Source organism: Ambystoma mexicanum, chromosome 10, assembly GCF_040938575.1.
Source record: "Ambystoma mexicanum isolate Mex_15411 chromosome 10, UKY_AmexF1_1, whole genome shotgun sequence".
Taxonomy (NCBI): Eukaryota; Metazoa; Chordata; class Amphibia; order Caudata; family Ambystomatidae; genus Ambystoma; species Ambystoma mexicanum.
Genome location: NC_090932.1, coordinates 269,260,928 through 269,280,949, shown reverse-complemented (window position 1 = coordinate 269,280,949; position 20,022 = coordinate 269,260,928). Strand labels below are relative to the sequence as shown.

Below are 20,022 nucleotides of genomic sequence, written 5' to 3'. Positions count from 1 at the left end.
CCACATCACCCAGGGAACGGAATTTCAATCCCTGCCATACCAGGAGACGGTCACCACGGATGCCTCTCTGGAAGTTTTGGGGCTCACACCAGACGTCTACACACCAGAGGTCTGTGGTTTCCAGAAGCGAAGGATCTACACATCAACCTCCTGGAGCTACGGGTAGTGTTCTGGGCCCTCAAGTCTTTCCTGCCATATCTGAAGGGCAAGGAGGAGAGGATGTTCACTGACAACACCTCCACCATTTTCTACATCAGGAAGCAAGGGGGGCACTCAGTCCACAGCGCTCTCCACTGAAGTTCAGGACCTGTGGCTCTGGGCTATGGACAAGGGGATGTTGCTCGTCCGTCTCCACCTGGCAGGCGTCAAGAACACCATTGCAGACTCCCTCAGCCACGAACTGCGCTCCTGCCACGAGTGGGAACTTCATCAGGATTAGGTGGACTGCCTGTTCGTCAAATGAGGCGGACCCCCAATCGAACATTTCGCCACGGCAGCGAACTCCAAATGCCAGAAGTTTGCAAGCAGGTTTCATAAACTGAGGAGCTTGGGGGACGCGTTCTCCTTCCTTTGTGAAGGCCGTTTCTGTACGCTTCCCCTGTTTCCTCTCCTGCTACGTGTCATCAACATACTGTGTCGATGTAAGATGATACTCCTCACCCCGGTGTGGCCGAGACCGATATGGTATCCAGACCTGCTCAGCCTGTCAGCGTCGCCTCCAGTCAAGTTGCTGGTACTTCCGGATCTGCGCAATCCTTCATCGCGACCAGGACTGTTGCACCTGAACGCATGGCTCCTGCTGCCTTAGAGTGTGGAGGCTATGAGCTGCCAGCAGACTGCAAGGAGGTCCTCGCCAGGGCATCGTCAACCCTAAAGTGCTATGGCCGTAAGTGGAAGCATTTTGCCACGTGGTGCTGGTCACAAATGATGACCCCTCTGAGGGTCACAGCTCCACAGATTCTTCCTTACTTGCTGTCCTTGACGAGAGCTGGACTGGTTCATTCATCCATCAAGGTACACCTGGCAGCCATCTCCCTCTACACCAGGTCTCCGGGAAGATCTGCGCTGTGGTCCTACAGACTTGTCAAGGAGTTACTCGAGACTTTTCCGATCTTTCCATACCCATACCCGGCATGGGAACTCAACGTGGTTCTAACAAGGCTCATGGGGACCCATTTTGAACCTATGCATCAAACGCCTCTCCGGTGTTTCTCGTGAAAGACAACTTTCCTTGTGGCCATCATCTCTCCCAGACGTGTTGGTCAGATCCAGGCCCTATCCTGCAAGCAAACCGTATCTGACTTTCCACCAATCGAGGTTGGTACTGTGTATGCACCCCCTCATTCATGCCGATGGGTGTCGGCATTCCACCTTAACAAGCTTTTCGTTTTTGCCTGTTTTCTTCCCAAATCCTTTCTCGCTGGCAGAGGTGGCCTTGCATTCACTGGACGTTGCTCGTGCTCTGAAGTTCTATGCGGTGTGCACAAGTTGTTTCGGAAGACTGCTCAATTGTTTGTGACCTTTGGACCTGTGAACCATGGGAAAGCCTTGTCCAAGGCTTCCATCTCCAGATGGCTTTCCGGCTGCATCATTCACTGTCATTGGCTGGCGAACCCACTCCACCAGAGCAATCGCTGCAACAACGCGTTCCTTTCTGGTGTGCCGCTGCTCGACAACTGCAGGGCTGCAACGTAGAGGTCCACGCATACCTTCACAAGATTCTACTGCGTTGATGAGGATTCCAGGGACGAGTTCATAGTCGGCCAAGCAGTGCTGTGCAACCCGTTTGCTTGAGGTGAGTCTGTTCCAGGGGTAAGCGTTGATTACTTCTGTTGATCCTTGCCACCTCCTGTGGTTGTTTAATGTTTACTTCTGTGTATTAGATATTCATGAGCATGTAAATCCATGCCAGACTCCATGCTGGAGAAGGTTTGTTACTTACCTGTAACTATTGTTCTCCAGCATGGGTCTGGCATGGATTCATATGCCTGCTCATCTTTCGAATGCCTCGCCTGCAGGCTCTCTCTCCTGGCCAGTCCCTTACCGTGGCTACCATCTATCGGCCCCCTGGTCAGATCATCTCCTTCCTCTCTGAGTGGGCGGACCTCTCCTCTTCCCTCCTGGTCTCGACCACTCAACTCCTCCTTGGAGACTTCCACTTCCACCTGGATGCTTCCTTTCTTTCCTCTGGACTCTTTTGTGACCTCTGCGACTCGCTTCCTATTCTCCCCTCTGGCCCGACTCGCCCTGCAGGGCAGACTTTGGATGTTCTCTCTTCATACCTTCCCCTTTCTATCCCTCTCACCACTCCTATCTCCTGGAGTGATCACTTTCTCCTTTTCTCCCAGCTCACCCTCTCTACCCCTCAGGCCAAGCCATCTCCAGCACTGCCACCTACCTTCTCGATTATCCGATCAATGAAGCGTGTGTCAGTTGAAGCTTTCACCACCACTTTCTCCCCCCCTCCTTCTGGCTGACTCATCCTGACACAGCCCTTTCCATGCTCCACTCTATTTCTGATACTCTGGATGTTCTTGCCCCTGTCATGAGGATCCGCTTGAAGCCCAAAGCCAAGTATAACTCTTGGTACAGCTCAAACCTTGTCACCCTTAAACACAAGTGCAGGGTGGCTGTGAGGAAATGGCGTGCTTCATGTACACCCTCTGACAAACTGGCCTGCCGCCTGCTCTAAAGGCAATACTGGCTTTCTGGCTGTACCAAGAAGAGAGCCCACATCCAAGCCCACGTCTCCGTGGCATCTAACAAACTCTGCTAAACTCTTTAAAATCTGCAATGAGCTGGCCAGTCCTGCTGCAGTCTCTATCTCTACCTCTCCCTTCCCCTCTCAGGCCCTCTGTAAGCCCTGGCCTCTCATTTCATCTCTAAAACTCAAGGCATCCTGTCCTCTCTTCTCTACCTCCTCCCTCTACTCACTGCTCTTCCCCTGGCCCTTCTTCAGCCACCTCTCCTCCCTCCCTCCCTCCTCTGCCTTTCCCCCGTTACCCCCAGACGAGGTTTCAAGACCAGTCCGATCTATGAAAGTCTTGTCAAAACAGGTTCACCCCTACCTATTCCTCTAAAACCATCGAGGACCACATTGACACCCTAGCTCCTGCTCTGGCTGACTTCTGCAACCACTCCTTCGCCACTGGAGTCTTCTCTCCACCCCGGAAGCACTCCCTTGTACACCCTTGTCTTAAACCCTCTGCCGACCCCTCCTTCCTGGCTAACTATCGCCCAGTCTCCATTACTCTTTTCCTGGGCAAACTCCTGGAAAAGCTGGCCATCTCCCAGCTTAATCTTCACACTGTATCTGTGGTTGTCTACATGTCCATCAGTCTGGCTTCAGAGCTGCCAGAAGCACAGAAAGTGCTCTCCTAAACCTACGTGAAGACCTGCTCTCCAACCTTGATTCAACAGCCCTTGTGTCATCTTACCTGATCTCTCTTCTGCCTTTGATACGGCCAGCCTTGCCATCCTGCTAAACCGTCTGTGATAACCTGACTATCACCGATCAGGCCCTGGCATGGCTGACTTCTTTCCTCTCTGATCGCCCCTCCCAGGTCCAACTTGTGTCCTTCCTCTCCTCTATCTCTTCATGTGGTGTTCCCCAGGGGTCTAACCTCTCTTCCTGGTTTTTCAACCAATACATGGCACTTCTTGCCCACTGCATTGCCGCTCTCTGCCCCAACTTCCAGTGCTATGCAGATGACGCTCAACCCATTTTCAGGCTCCCTTCCGCCACCTCTTCTCTTTGTCTCCTCTCTGACTGTCTGCTATCCAAGAGTGGTGTGCCGCTAATGATCTCCGCCTTAATGCCAGTAAGACTGAGATTCTCCTCATCGGCCCACCTGCTCCTTCCTTTCCTGTCACTCTGGCGGGCCTCTCTTGGCCCTCTTCCTGCTCCCACCTGTGAGGCTAAAAACCTCAGGGTCATCTTCGACTCCACACTTTCCTTCTCTCGTCACATCTCTGACGTCACTAAGTCACACTACCAGCTGCTCCTCCGATGTATTCTTCCTTTCCTCTCCTTCCTCCAGAAGCTCACTGCCTCCAGAGCTCTGGTTCTCTCTAGGCTGGACTACTGCAACAGCCTCTTTCTAAATGTGCCTGCCTCTACTCTTCACCTTCTGCAACTCATCCAAAACAGGACTGAAAGACTTGTCTTTGGCCTCAAGTCCAGGGATCGTATCTCCCCAGGACTGAAATCTCTGCACTGGCTCCCAGTGGCAGAGATGATTAAGTTCAAAACCCTCTGTATTGCCGACAAGGCCTTCTGGGCACTGTGCCCTCTATACCTTCAACTCTCTTCCTAAATATCTTCCTTTTCGCGCTCTTCGCTCATCCGCCTCCAACTCCCTGAGGGTCAGTCACTTCTCCAAGCAACGAGTTGGTGGTAGATCTTTCTTCTGCTGGGGCCTCCCTCTTGAACAGCCTCCCTGCCTCTCTGAAACTTGGGGAGAACCATCTACGGTTCCGGAAGCACCTGAAGACCTTCCTCTTTGCCCCCCCCGGCAACCCTTGCCTCGGGGACGACTTCTGTATCCCTACAGCCCCCTACCAGCACTTGACACCTGATGCCTGCGCTTACCCTTGCACTCGCCACCAGCTGGCCGCACTTTTTTTGTCTTATTTATTTTACTGTTATCCTATGTGCTGCACTACTCCCACACTTTCCCCTCCCCTGCACTTGCCCTCTCAATGTCACCTGCCCTAGTAAGATTGCTGTCTGTCTTCCCTGTTTCCCACTCCCTTGCTTCGTCGCACCTTGAAACTCTTGTGTATAAGCGCGTTATAAATGCCAGATCATATCATGCAAACCCCAGCCCCTTTGCGGCTCTTCTTGGTCATACTGCCACTTTGTGTCCTTTCCAAATCTGAAGATTGCTGCCAGAGGCAGGGCTTGGGGAGAGGACCGTCATTGGATGGGGGCCGTATGACCTAGAGGACAGTGATTGGTTTAGAGGAGAAATACAGTTTTAAAGCGAAACTGTTTTTTTTTTTTTTTTCTTCAATATTCGTGAGCATGTGAATCCATGCTGGAGAACAATAGTTACAAGTAAGTAACTTAAACCTTATTTTAGTTATTTAATTTATTGTATGCATTCCTACAAACCTAAAGGTGACTATATATGTTTGGTAGTTGAGTATTGTGTGCTGTTACCGCCTGCTTGTTTCATTTTACTATTGTGTGTTGGGCCTTTAATTGAGTATTTTTGTATTTACCTCTCTGAATTGAATTGTGTGCCACATGTGCTCATTGTGGACCCCTTACCCCACCCACTTTCTCCTGAGATTGGCCCTTGACCACTCACTTTGATTGGGTTTGGCTAATCTCCGAGTTCCCCTTTTCACTAGAACTAGGGTGGCCTCCTAAAATCTGTCCCCCAGGCCAGTTTCTAGAAAGCCATCTTAACAGGTAGTGTGACTGAACAGCAATGCTTGGACTAAGAAGGGCATGAGATGGGTTAACGGATCAGTTAAACACAGAGAGCACCCTTAACGCAAGTTAGGCAGAATGTATACAAATTGTTATTTATTTAGACCTTCAACAACTTTTATCAATAAAAAAAACCACATACTTAAACCTTCACTGTTAACATACACATTCATCTCGATGTGCTCTACTAAGAGCACACACTTCACTTTTACATTAGAATCGCTTTTCACTATACTGAAATTGTAGCAAAATAAGTGAATAAAGAAATAGAACCAGGTAAGTAATCCATACTTGGCCAACTTTATTGTAAACCGATTAGTTCCCAAACACCATACAAAACCTTAGAATTAAGGTTCTAACCTTAAACAGTCCTTCCCTAGCTAGAAAATATGCCTATTGCCCTTAGTGTGACAGGTCCCAATACATATTTTCAGGAGGCTAGGATTCTCTAAGAAGGTTGTACAAGTTTTGGCTTCATCCAGCAAGTAGCTGCAAGTGATTCAAATGTTAAGAGAAACAAGAGGAAAGTCTTTAAAAGGGCCTCTCCGTATCCAGACAACTTAGGGGAGACCCAGTGGAGGATACTGGGCCAGAACACAACCATTCAACGTTAGGCAGGGCAGAGATGGGGCTAGAACTTTACATCCACAGAACCAGTGCTTAAATTGGGTGGGAGGTTTGGGGGGCTTGCCATGGCCCAACCCCAGCAATTAGTTCTGAGCCCCTGCACTTGTTGCTGATTCCAGCTTGATTATGTTGTGGTGTGGCAACTTTATTTTAACTGGCAGTGAGTGAGTCATTTTAGTATAACAGTGCAAGTTGTGAAATTGCTGGGACCTTGCAGCTATTTTGAACCTACCTCTACCCTAGGAGAGCCAAGTTACCTTGAAACCAACATTTACCAAGAACTACCTCTCTGGTCCAAGTGGTGCCTTACAAACCTGCATATGCGACATTAACTTTGAGTGTTTGAACATATTAAAGAACAAGGGCACATCTAGTACACATTAAACATAATGGATCATACATAATAGCCAAAAAGTTACTGTTCGTCTAATGTGGAAGTTAGATGTGTGGTACGCTGTGCGTCCTGGTTACCTAGGGTGTACAGTCTTTTCACTGAAACCTTTTTCATCGAAAGTTGTTTCACCGAAAATTAATTGAAAGATTTTTTTCATAGAAATAATCTTTCACTAAATATATGTATATATGTTTGGGTAGTGTAAACAGTTACATTTTGAAAACAAGCGTTCAGGGGTATCCCCCCAATTAAAATGTCATTAGTCTACATTAGGTGAAAAGGTTTTGAATGAAACCTTTTAGTTGAAACATCTTTTCGATGAAAAATGTTTGTGAAAAGGCATGTAACCGTTGCCTAGCCGTACCTGCTGCTTACTGGGCGATGCACAATGAACCTTAATTTCAAGCTCAGCAGCTTTCACTGGCCACAGTTCTGCATGGGCTAGCTCATTGTTATTCATGAACCTGATGACGTAGGTTGGCAGGGCTATTTATCAGTTTTCATGAATAACAATGAATTGGACAATGACAATGCTGGGCACTGATGCTGGCCATGTCCGCACACTACTCCACTCAGCCCGCATGACATTGCTGCAAATTCTCTATTGTAAAAACTTTCAGGGACGGTTGACAACAGGATAGTCACCAGTGAGCAGCCCCCAACACAGGGGCAAGGCCAGTGAAAAGGCCAATATCCAAGTGGAGTTCCTAACATGAGTGACGACCTATATAAAAGACAATCTTGGTGCAATGTTTGATAGTTAAGTTGATCAGTTAAGTAATGATTTTGCCTGCATTTGTCCATCATTTTACCGTAGGAGGTAAGCATGCTTGCTCTTTTTTTTCTGTGGATAGATGGTTGCCATGTTCCACTTGATATCTGTAAATTGCATAGTGGATCTGTCGCCCTCAATTAACTGGTGGGAGTTGCAGCTTTAACCACAAATATGTTGACACAGTATTGGAGCAGCCATGGGTAGTGGTAACAGTGGGCGGGAAGTTGCCCACCCAAATGTGTAACAGGCCTGCTAGAAAATATTTGGTCCCTGGCACTTAACTTCTTACAAATTAAGCACCGCATAGAACCTTATGCGGATATGGGGTGAGGTAAAAACGGGTATGTAGATTCACTCTGGGACCGTTGTACGAATTTCTGAAATCACTGGGCCTTGGTTCCATTGGAGAAAGCCCATGGGTTGCGGGTGCAGAGGTCACTTCAGGCGTCTGGTTCATGTCTGCCTGTGTGTGGTTCTGTGCTGCGATGGACCAGATTCTGGACAGATGGACATTTAGGACACATCTATGTTGGGAACACCCCTCTGCTGATGGCCTCGGAGGACTCCCAAGTCACGATGAATCTGAGGAATTTCTCTTCTTGCCAGGGGCTAGCCATCCCCTTTAAGGCTTAAGGAGGTGAGCCAACTAAGCAAGACCCTTACTAGATTTAATTCAGAAGACTGTGCCCTGCACACTGGCTTAAGTTCTCATGGTATTGGGGTATTGCAGCAAGGCAAGGTCTCAGCACAACATGAGATGGCTCAAAATGCAGGTGGTCTTGAGTCTAGTGGAACTCATCAGGCTCTTGGTTGGGTTTGTCCTTTTCGGGTTCGCCAGGTCGATACGAAGGAAGGTTAACTGAAGGCTCCTGCAGGCTTGCTCGTCGCCGGAAATTGCTACTTCCATCGTTTCTCCATCTTCCTCTTCGGTTTCAGCTACATTGTCAGCAGCTTCCGGGTCCTGAGTTTTGACATATGATCCCTCCAGGTCAAAACTCCACTACTTATATCTATGTTTTTTCTTATGTTTGTAACCCACTGTACCATTTCAATGTATTGCACTTTGTTACTCTTGCTCTTTTTTTTCTGCTGCCCCACTGTACTTATTCCAGGGTGTAACTAAGCTTTAAGTATCCTTGTACCTGTTGCGCCTCGCTACCTAAGGGTTTTGTGCGCCATATAAATTAATAAACGAACAGCAAGGGTGGTCTAGATGTCCAATTAAAACAGCCACCCCCCACTCATTTCAGGCAAGGTGGAAGACAAAGGGCAGCAGAGTTCTGCATTCCTCCCTCGCTTCCTGCCTTTCCAGACACTCTTGAGTGTCTGCAGGGAATCCACAGGATTCCCACTGAATACAAAACAGCCACTTAGGTTGTCCCCACCTAGGATGGCAGGGGAAGAACTCAAACAGCAAGTACACAGGAAATGGTGAAGAAAGGAGCCCACCAGTTTAGGGAAATTCTGGCTCTTCTGTGCATTAGAGTCTGAATTAACAGCCTGCAAGTAATGAAGACAAAAATCATACTATGCCACCAAGGAGACTTGCAATTGTAACAATGTTACAAGGTAAATAAGAAAAGGGATGCATTGTAGACACCCCCCCCCCACACTCAGCACTCCACATAAGGTGGGGTGTGCTGGCTCACTATATAAAATGTAAAGGGGAATTAAAATCATGCTTTACTACTTGGTTACTGTACTCCACCCACGTACATGAAAGAGAAATTAACAGGGGAGCCCATAGGGTCAACCCAACCTAAGCCCAAGTGTCGTGGGGAACTAGGACAACCATATACTATCGAGAGACATAAAAAGGTCACCTATAAAAAGAGTAAAAGACTAGGTGAGAGGGGCGAGAAAGATTCCCCTTAACTTGGGGACAAGGTAAAATAGCTACCTAGTCAGAGCAAAACGTGTTGACACAGGCCAGAAAGATGTATCATTTATATGAAAATCTTACCTTGCAATGACTAAAATTGACAAGCAGTTTAAAAATATGTAACAAACTCCTTTTATGTTACTGAGGATTCCCAGCCTGATGGGGGAACTTTAAAACTGCATGTGAATCTCTGAAAGTTACCAATACTGGAGAACGGGCGTTACATGCAAGTAACATATTCCTTACCCAGGAGTTGTGAACTTACATTCCACTCCAACCAAGGGTCAACTTGCCAAAGAGGTTGCCCCTCAGTCTGAGTTTTCCAATACACAACAAGAATTATTTCTTCCTCTGAGGCCTTATGGCGTGCGCCTAACTGGGGTAGTGGGCCCACATAATGGCAGTGTTGGTGAGGAGACAGTCCTCAAAGACAGTTCGTTTTTATGATATACTTTGTATTTTTTAGTACTGTGTATAATGTACTCACTGAACCTGATAGAGATCTAGATCTTTAACATCATTTAACTGTATATTTAGAATATCTCTGTGTAGGGTATTTATTATAAATAAATGTGTTGACTAATTATACCTTTGTGTAAGCCTGCTTCCCATACCGGAGAGTTAAGTCTTGTTGCTCGGTTTACGTTGCCTATTTTTCAAAGATACTTTGCTTTCCTTTCTTGTCAGATGTTACCCCCCTGCCGTCCCCCCTGCTCCCCCCAACCACCCCGCAGCCCCCATTTAGGTCAGTGGTTGCAGATCCCTCAATAGAGGGTTGTACAAAAACTGTCTTAAGTCAGGATAGGTGACCAGGGCTCAAGCCAGGGAAAGTGGAGCAAAGGTGTCATGCCAGCTGGAGGACACATTTCCTTGTTGAAAACTGGATCATCCTGCTGGATTCTGCCTCCACTCTGCAAACATGGGTGGTACAACATTTCATGAGCCCAGCCTTTGTGAAGCATGGTCAAAGGAGTCTCTTGCTCCCTAGGGGGCTAATGTAAGTCGACCAGACTGCCGTGTATCCTTGATCTGAATTTAGATAGGTGGTGATACTTAGTTGTCTGTGAAACGGTTTTGCTGGTTTTGATATTTTCACATACTTTTTAATAGATTTGTCCTAATAATTTCAAACAGGGCATGGAGCCGACGTGAAATGTGTGGACTGGCACCCAACTAAGGGATTGATTGTGTCGGGAAGCAAAGATAGTCAACAGCCAATTAAATTCTGGGATCCGAAGACGGGGCTGAGCCTTGCCACATTGTAAGTGTTTGCCTCCTACTATACACAGTAATTTTTATATTTATGATGGGAAGACTAAGAGGACTAATACCCTGGTTTTCAGTGGGATAATTTACATGGAATTGTTATTATGGGACAATTATGGGTTTTTCTAGAGAATGGAAGAGGTTGGCCGGAGGCTACACAGATCTATCATGAAAGTAAGTAAAATGTCCCACATACTAAATGTAGTTTAAAGTGGTTAATTTTTGTATTTCTTTAGGCGTTCAGAATTATTTTAATTAATTTTTATTATACAAGGATTCCCTTTTCGCAACATGTTTAAACTTTGGATTTTATTGTCGCTGTTGGTGTTTGTGTTCTGCCCCACGAGACAAATGTGTGTATAGTATAGGTATAGGGTGAAATCTATCTATACGAAATGCGAAAATGTTTGAGCCATAGGACGGATCAGCATGACATTTTATGTTCGGGTGGGGACCCATGTTAGGGAGAATTCTCAGAAATGTGCTAATTCCCTTCTACCCTAGAAACCCCCAGCTCTTTTGCTGAACTTTAGGACTTCATTTTTATCCTGGAGAGAGTGAGACCTTTTTTCAACTCTCATGTATTTGATTTCAACAGTTTTCTTTTGGCTTTGGAGTCTGACAAACTCCATGGGCATCATCTTTTTACATTGTGACACACAGCACTCTCAGTGCAGTGTCACAGTGAAATCCTTTGGATTTCTGCCAAGGTTTAAATACCTTCTCTTGGATTACCACTGTTTCCAAGAGTAGTAAAGTGACATTGACTTTACTTACCTTTTTTTTTCTCTTTGTCGACCCAGCACACACTATCTTACAATAGGGTACTGGAGGGGTTAGTTAGTATCCCCTCTGTATAACTTCTCATGTAACATTTTTGTTACCCTTTCTGCAATTAATGGCTGGTGGCAGTGGTTTACTTTTTCTTACCATTGTGTGTTTTTACCGTGGGTTGCGTTCGCAACTGCAGTAGCGCACCCATGGGCGCCCATTTTGTCAAATTGGCCCGGTCTTCTTTTTTCGCCATTTCTTGTTGGAAAGGTCAGTCTTGAGATTTGCTCTGCGCGCCAACCAGGTTTGATCCCTTTGTTCGGTTTTCTTTGGTGGGGTGGGGGCCGACTAACATGATTTCTTCAAGAATGGGAGGGAATAACATCAGACCAGTGGGTACTCAAGACCGTCGCCCACGGGTACTGCATAGAATTCAGCTAGACCCCCCAGTTCAGACCTCCACGATCAAGACGCCTGACGCCGGAACACCTGCACATCCTGCTACAAAAGGTCGAGATCCTGCAGGAAAAGGGCACCATAGAAGTCGTACCTCTCCTACAGGTAAACAAGGGTATTTATTCAGTGTACTTCCTTGTACCCAAAAAATGATCTGACCATGCGCCCTGTACCAGATTTGCAACCAGCAAACAAATTTGGCAAACCTCAAAAGGTTTGTATGGTCACTCTATAGGAAGTAATTCCCCTGTTCACACAGGGGTACTACATGGCAACATTGGACATGAAAGATGCATACTTTAATATTTCAATGTTGCCAGCGCACAGAAAATACCTCTGATTCATGATCAAGGACAATGTCAGTTCAAGTACTAACCTTCAGCATTGCCTCGGCACCAAGGGTATTAACAAAGGTACTGGCAGTGGCAGCAGCACACATGCACAGGCTTTACATCCCAGTTCATCCATACCTCGATGACTGGCTCATAACAGGGGATTCCTATGAAACATGTCTGTCAAATAACCAAAAGACGATAGACCTCTTATTCAGCCTGGGATTTTCCATCAACAAGAAGAAATCCAGCTTAGACCCCAGTCAAGTCAAGTAGTTCCTAGGGGCTCTAATTCGAACAAAGGACGGCCTTGCCATCCCCTCCAAAGATGGGGTCCAAAACATGTTTCAAATCCCTCAATATGTAGCCAGTCGAGATGTGACGGTACGCAAGTCTATGCGACTGTTAGGAATGATGACGTCCTGCATTTATTTGGGTCCTCGCGCGTGCTTGCGCATGCGTCTTTGCAAGAGTGGCTCAACAGCCAGTGGGGTCAGGCAAGCGGACAATGGGACAATCTAGTGGTTGTCTCTCCAGCCCTCGTTCTCTCGCTGCAGTGGTGGCCGAGGGAGTACCTCTTGAAGGGAAAGTCCTTCACCACCCCCGCAGTGGAAGCCACTCTCACTACAGACTAATCTCTCACAGGGTGGGGAGCTCACCTACTTCAACAGACAGTGCACAGAGTATGCTCGTCAGATATAGCCTCCAACCACATAAATCTGTTGGAACTGTTAGCAGTATTCAAAGCACTGAACACCTTTCAGACACAACTGCAGGGGAAGACAATCCTGATCCTAACATTCAGCACCACAACCATCTACTATCTGAACAAACAAGGGGCCACTCACTCTCCAGGGCTGTCCAGACGGTCCCAGAACATCTGGAAATGGGCTCTCAGACACATGTTCCTGGTCTCGCAACATGTTCCAGGGGAACTCAATCTTCTGGCAGACGTACTCAGCAGAGATTACCCACTGCCCCGGAGTACGACTCCCCTACTCAACAAGATAGTGCACAAGATGCACCATGAACAAGTCGCCATGATACTATTCGCCCTCATGTGGGCTTGCCAAGCCTGGTTTGCTCATCTGATGGAGCTGTCCCTATCTCCTCCAATGAAACTGCCTTGCCCGTACAACATGTTGTCCCAAGACAAGGGGGAAACGCTTCACCCATGCCCACAAACACTGAACTTGGCGGCCTGCCACCTGAGGTCATAGTTTGGGCACCTACAAATCCCTCAAATGTATGGATATACTCAGAGGCAAGGAAACCTAATACACGATATTACTATTCCAGTACGTGGAAGGGTTTTGTCCACTGGTGCAACTCTAAGAGGATCAACCCCATTGACTGCTCTCCTACATTGTTTTGTACTCAACTTATTTACTAGACTCAGGCCTGGTTTTTAACCCTCTTAAAGTTCACCTCGCTGCTCTTTCAGCATACACTAAGTCACAACAAACGGTGTTGTGGTGGAAGATACCAGTTATTAAGGCTTTCATGGAGGGAGTAAAGAGAATTCGCCCTCCCATTTCTAATCCAGCTCCCGGATGGGACCTGAATGTGGTGTTGACCAGACTTATGGGGTCTCCGTTCGAACCCATGCATAAAGCAAGTCTCCAGGATCTCACCTTCAAGACTGTCTTTTTAATAGCGATTACCTCCATAAGAAGAGTCTGTGAACTACAGGCCCTCTCAGTTCTAAACCCCTTTGTTACAGTTCAGATATAAGGTGGTTCTGCGCACTCACCGTAGATTTGCACCTAAATTAATTTCAAAGTTCCATGTGAACCAGTCCATAGGACTACCAACGTTCTTTCAGAACCCCTCAAGCACAGGGGGAAAGAAGCCTGCACACGCTAGATGTACGCAGAGCAGTCAAGTTTTACATGGAAAGAACTGTACCACTAAGACGAATCAGTTTTTCGTTTCAGTGGCAGCAGGTAGAGAAGGCAACCCTGTCTCTGAATCTACTATCTCAAGGTGGATTGTCAAATGCATCACACTTTTACATTCTTGCTAAGAGAACTGACCCTCAAGCCTAGAGCACGCTACTCGAGACACTGGGGCTTCCATAGCATTCATTACAAATGTTCCCCTCAAATCTATTTGCAAAGCAGCAACCTGGAGTTCTGTACACACCTTTACAAAACACTATTGCCTAGACACACTTTCTAGGTCTGATTCTCAGATGGGACAAGCCATACTAAGACATCTTTTCACTAGTGCTCCTTCTCACAACCCACCTCGAACTCCGGGTACTGCTCGCTAGTCTATTTACAGGATGTGATTCTAAGCAGATTAACAAACATCAGAAGATATGCATTACTTAGCTAAAAGCATTTCTGATGATTGTATCTGCTTAGATTCACATGCGCCAACCCTTCCTCCCCGCTCTGATGGAAGTAACACGGACATCTACTGATTTTCTCTTTTCTGTACTCATGATAGTCATAAGGCTCCCTCACGGCAGAAAAAATAAAATCGGAGGGACCTTGACGTGTGAGGTATTTTGGATACACTATACGTTACGTTAGGGATAATGTTACAGACACGCCCATGTAGAGGTCCCTTTTCGATTCTCGAAAGACAAGACGCAATACTGTGTGGTTACCACTGGATGTCGGACTACATGCACAGCATGTGAATCTAAGCAGATACAATCATCAGAAATGCTTTTATGGTAAGTAATGCATAATCGCACCCCCCCTCTTTTTTTTGTCATATATGTTGGGTAACAATTGAGGTAGTAACGCTGTCTGAGACTACCCAACACTTAGATGCTTGGTATTAGGTAACCCACCTTTTGGTATAGGTCTGTACTACTCATGTTGGTAGTGACTGAGCAGCCAGGCCTATCTCAAGATGGGTAAATGTAAGCTGTAGCACTGTAGCAATGGAATTCGTAAATACAAGTAACACACTCAAGGTTTCGGTTATAAATAATTTTTTAACATCAATTTTTAAATAAGCGTTCTTTAAAAAGGGTAAATCTACTTTAAAATACTTTTCAGAATCAAACAGGTTAGTGGATACTCTTTGAATATGCTTCTTACACAATTCCTGCATCCTGAGGTGACTTCATTCACAAGGACAGTAATATCATTTATATATTGCACTAGTTATACTTTGCAGATTCTGGGGTTGCAGAAAAGAAAGGGGTTCTCAGTATGTGAGGCCAACTAAATCTTCCAATGAAATCTATATCAGCCTTTCCCAGCAGTAACAGTCTAAAACAAGTTACCACCTATGAGGGACAAACAATATCAGCCAATGGGCTAGAAGAGTCTGCAGGGGGCCAGGACAGCCAAAGTCAATCGGAACACAGTCTATGGAGCTGAGGCACTTCTTAGATAAAAGTTTATAGAAAAATCACTTGTAGGGTCACAAGCTTTTAAGCCTGTGAATAGCAGAGTTGGAATCCATTCTACAGGTAAGCCACTGCAAGTCTTTACTGAGAAAAGCACAGCAGAGCTCAAACACACTGAGGTAAGTACCCAGAGTCTAAGCAGTACCTGTGGTTTGAAGAGTAGTCCAACTGGATTCTGTCTGATTGCAGCAATGCAGATACTGGGTTCCTGAGCCTCAGTTGTGAGGACAAGAGGGAGGATGTCTGGAGGGCTCCTGCGGCAGCACTTTGGAGGTCGTCGGCAGCTACGGGCTCGATTCGGTTCAGCTGCACTTTGCGGTTTCAGAGCTTGGTAAACAGCACCGTTGTGGATCTCGGATAACTGTTGGATTTCCTTCACTCTTTGGTTCCTGCACTCTGATGAGGGGACTCGAGCTCTGGTCATCCTGCTTCTGGAGGTTCTTTAGGAGACTCCTGGAACTTCTGGACGGATGTCGGACGTTGCAGTCGACTACGGATTTCTCGACCCCTGGCACTCGGTTCTTGCAGCAGCAAAGAAGTACAGCCAGTCGGGGAAGATGGTCCAGTGGATTTCATCTCCGGGTTAGTTGGTCCCACTAAACCAAGGGAAGAAGTCGTCCCTTCTGGAACTGCTGATTTGAAAAAGTTGGTCAGCACAGCAGTAGTGCTTCACCGGGCAATTCAAAGTCCAGGAGGTTGCACCAGGCTTCTCTTCATGGTTTCTTCATCTGATGTTTGTTCCAGTGGTCGACCCTGCCTCTAGTCCCAAAACACTCTCATTTTTAAGCAAGTTTACCATTCATTCACAGCCTAGGCAGTAAGTTGCACGGCAAGGGTGGCTGTCTTTTCAGGACAGCCAGCCTGCCAATCGGAACTGGTTTTGTTCAGGCCCTCCTAGAAACAAAGGACAGGGCCCTCCCTTCCTGCCCTTCCAGACACACTGGAGCAATGGGTGGGCTTCAGGGCTGAAACCCGCCAAAGGCAAAACACAGAGCTCAAATCTGTCAACACACTGAGTAAAAGCCATAAAAGACCTCACAAACAGTAATGGTCACCCATGGATGCTGTACTGCAGCTGAGGGTTCAGCCTGCAGTAGAAAAGCACAATGGTAGTAACAAACCATCACCAGCCATTTAAAGTAGTGAGGGTAACAGAAAATGTTATGAGAAAGTAGGATAAATGCTACTAGGTAGCCCCCAGCACCCCACATAAGATGTTGTGTGTTGGGCCAACAAAGAGAAAAGGTAAGATCAATTTCACCTTACTATTTTTTGGAACAGTAGTTCACCCAAGAAAAGGTATTTAAACCGTAAGAGAAATCCAAAGGACTTCTCAGTGACACTGCACTAAAAGTGATGTGTCAGTATACAAAAAGCAGATGCCTATGGAGTTTTATCAGACTCCCAAAACAGTGAAAACTTAAAATCCATATCGGGGGAAAAACACATGAGTGAGAAAATGGTCCCACTCACTCAGGAGTTAAAATTAAAAGTCCTAAATCCAGCGAAGGAGCTGGGGTTCTCTAAGGTTGAAGGGAATTGGCGCAGAAATTAAAATTCTCCCTAACACCAGTGCATTGCAGTGGGCCTGGGGGGGGGGGGGGTGGAGAGGTGAGGTGGAGACTGCAAACGGGTTGGCTAGTTCCTTCCAGATTGTAGAGTTCAGCCATGTTGTTGGATGCACCAGAGACCCAAGCCTGGGTGTGGGCCCTTTTATTGGAGCGAATGGAGTCTGTATTGCCTTTTGAGCAGGCAACAGGCCAGTTTGTTAGGTGAGCCTGAGTTCTGCCACTTCAGTTCCGCAGCTCATGGCTGAAAGTTCAGAGTCGTACCAGGTGTTACGCTTGTCGTCATGTTTCAGGCGGATCCTCATGACTGGGGCAAGAATGTGTTGGTGATGGCAAGATGGAGTTTGCTGAGAGCGGAGGTAGTCTACAGTGGGAGGAGGGGGCGTGAAGGTAGATGCAAAGGCCGCAGCTGGCACTTGTTTCATCGAATAGATGTTCGTAAATGAGGTTGGCAACGCTGGGGGAGGTGCAGTCAGACAGAGAGGGCCCAAATGAGAGGAGAGAACTGTCTGACCAGGAGGGTGGAGTGGGGAATAGAGCAACTCCTTGTTCTCTTTTCTAGGCAACAGGCCCAATCCTTAGTCTTTCCCTTATTCTTGGAGCATGAGTGGTCTCAGTGGTTATTAGGACAGTTTTTCTAAAGTTCTACCTCACTTCATCAAAACCATGCTTATGAGACAGTACAAGACTCCACTCTTAGTATAAGGCTGTACCACCTGAGTTCTGAGTAGCGTAGACAGAGCAGCCAGGCTTATCTCTAGAGGGGTCAATGTGAGCTGTAGTGGAGTTACAGATTTATAGTTGCAAGAGTATTCAAATAAACTCTTACACTCAAGGTTTCTTTAATAAACAATTATGAATGTATTTATCAGTCAGGTAGAATAAGCCTTCTTCAGAAGGTAGCAATATGATAGTAACACTCAAATACACTTCATGAAATACACTCTTAATATCTCTAAATCAGTAGATGCCCTTTTGGGATGGCCCACAGACACTACCTACACCCTCAGGTGACTTCAATTGCTAGGGTTCTGGAGACATTAATATATCGCTGTTGCATTTAGGGTCATATAGTAATAAGTCAAAGGAAAAGATTCTTTAGAACAAACAAGAGACCACAAATATTCTTAAGCAGGCAAATACTTTTGGATCCCCCCAAGAAGAGTCATTCAGTACAATAGGCTAGGCCAAAGTCAATGGGCAAAACGTCTTATATTGGATGAAGCACTTCTGGTAAGTTTATGGAAAAGTCTTTGCACAATGTTTTAGAAGTCTTTGAAGAAAAGAAGAATCAAATGTAGGGCCACAAGCTGATTAGACTTGTGATAAGTAGAAGATGCAAGCAAATCTACAGCAAGAGATAAGTTCTCTTAGACTTTGTACAGTACCTTTACAAATGAACAAAAGAAGCAGCAGATGACTCTTGTTCCTGTGCAGTACTGCAGATCTCACTGTTCGTGGACCTCAGTTGAGGGGACAAGAGGGAGGACGTCAGTGGACTCCTGCACTGCGACGGTCAAAACTCGCAACCGGCAAACTTCACTTTCAGTGGCTGTTCAGTGTTTCAGCTCCTTGTGTCTACCGCAAATAGCAACACAGCGGTTCCCGGCTATCGAGATGGACTTTCCTTGCTTCTGGGGTCCCGCACTCTGTTGAGGGAGCTCAAGCTCGGTCAGTCCTGCTTCCTGGGAGTCCGGAGGATCTTCCTGGAGCTCTAGGCCAGCTTAAAAGCAACACACACAATCTGGTGTTCCTCTCCCTGGCTATACGGTTTCCAGCAGCAACTCTGTGGAAATTCAACCAGCTCCGAGATGGATTTCCTGGTGGCTTACTTTGGAGTCGATTGGTCCTACCAACTCAAGGGGAGCAGTTGTCCTTGCAGGGGCTTCTCTGTCGATGCAAACTTGGCATTTCGGCACTGCAGCAGGGTTTCACCGGGCAAACCAATGGTCCAGGAGTTGCAGCAGGCGTCCTCTTCAAGTTCTTCTTCGGTTTGTTCGTCCAGTGGTCGACTCTGCCTTCCAAGCCAAAAGCCTTGCCTTTTATTTAGTTCTTTCCCATTCATTCCAGCCTAGCTGTCAGTCACCCAGCAGGGTGGCTGTCCTTGCCGAACAGTTTCCGTCCAATCACCACGGAGTGCATTTGGGTCTCCTAGGAGATGAGCACAGTGTGTTTCGGCACCTCCCTTACTTCCTGCCTACCCCAGACACCCTGGAGCCAGAGGCGGGCTTCACTTGTGAATCCCGCAAAAGGCAAAGCGAACAATGGGACCAGGCCTGGTTTGGCGAGCAGAGTAAATCTCAGACCTTTCCACAAAGAAATGGCGAAAAAAGACTGCAGCTATTTTGACAAAAATGGCACCCTTGGGTGCTTTACTGCAGCTGCGAACGCTGCCTGTGATAAATGCACACCACGGTAGTTAAAACAAAACCACTGCCACCAGCCATTCAATGAGTATAGGGTAACATAAAAAATGTTACATGAGAAGCTAGACCCTATGCTGCGTGACACAATGTATAAGATGATGCCTATGGAGTTTGTCAGACTCCATGACCAAAAGAAACAGTGTTCAAGAATCACATAAAAATGCATGCGAGTGTGGGGGGAAAAAAGGGTCTCGCTCTCTCCGAGTTAAATAAATCAAGTCCTTAAAATCCAGGAAAGTTGCTGAGGGTCTCTAAGGTGGAGGGAATTAGCACATTTCTGAGAATTCTCCCTAACAGAGTATCGTCCTCGTACCGCCAACCCTCCCGTTCCACGACCCAGGAGGCATACAGGGGTCGCTCCAAGGCCTTCTGAGGTGGCTGTTGTAGTCCAGGTTCCCAAGGCGGAAATTCAGCCTCCAAGCAGGATTGAACCAGCCAAGACATTGGGGAGAAGGGGTTTTGGGAGGGTCACACCTGCACCCTGGTGGGAGGCCGGCTGGCGAACTTCGTCAGCACGTGGGAAAACATCTCCACCAATGGATGGGTGCTGGATGCTCTCGCCCCCGGACACACTTTGGAGTTTCAGCAAGTGTGACTGCGGATACCACCGGTGGCTCTGCAAGAAAAGCACATCCCTCGGCTGCGGCTGGCAATTCGGCCATGTTAAAAAAGGGGGCGATAGAGCTGGTTTCCGAAGCAGCTCCAAAGTTTA

At 46.9% G+C, this 20,022-nt stretch overlaps 1 protein-coding gene across 2 annotated transcripts in view; it reads left to right on the top strand.

Annotated features, from left to right (window-relative positions):
- The window catches only part of WDR33 (WD repeat domain 33), a 935,332-nt gene that overhangs the window by 655,482 nt on the left and 259,828 nt on the right, over positions 1–20,022 (top strand). For both annotated transcript variants that reach the window (XM_069617826.1, XM_069617825.1), the window contains exon 8: positions 10,253–10,379. In XM_069617826.1, coding sequence (XP_069473927.1) covers positions 10,253–10,379 — 127 coding nt within the window. The remainder of the gene's footprint in view (positions 1–10,252; positions 10,380–20,022) is intronic.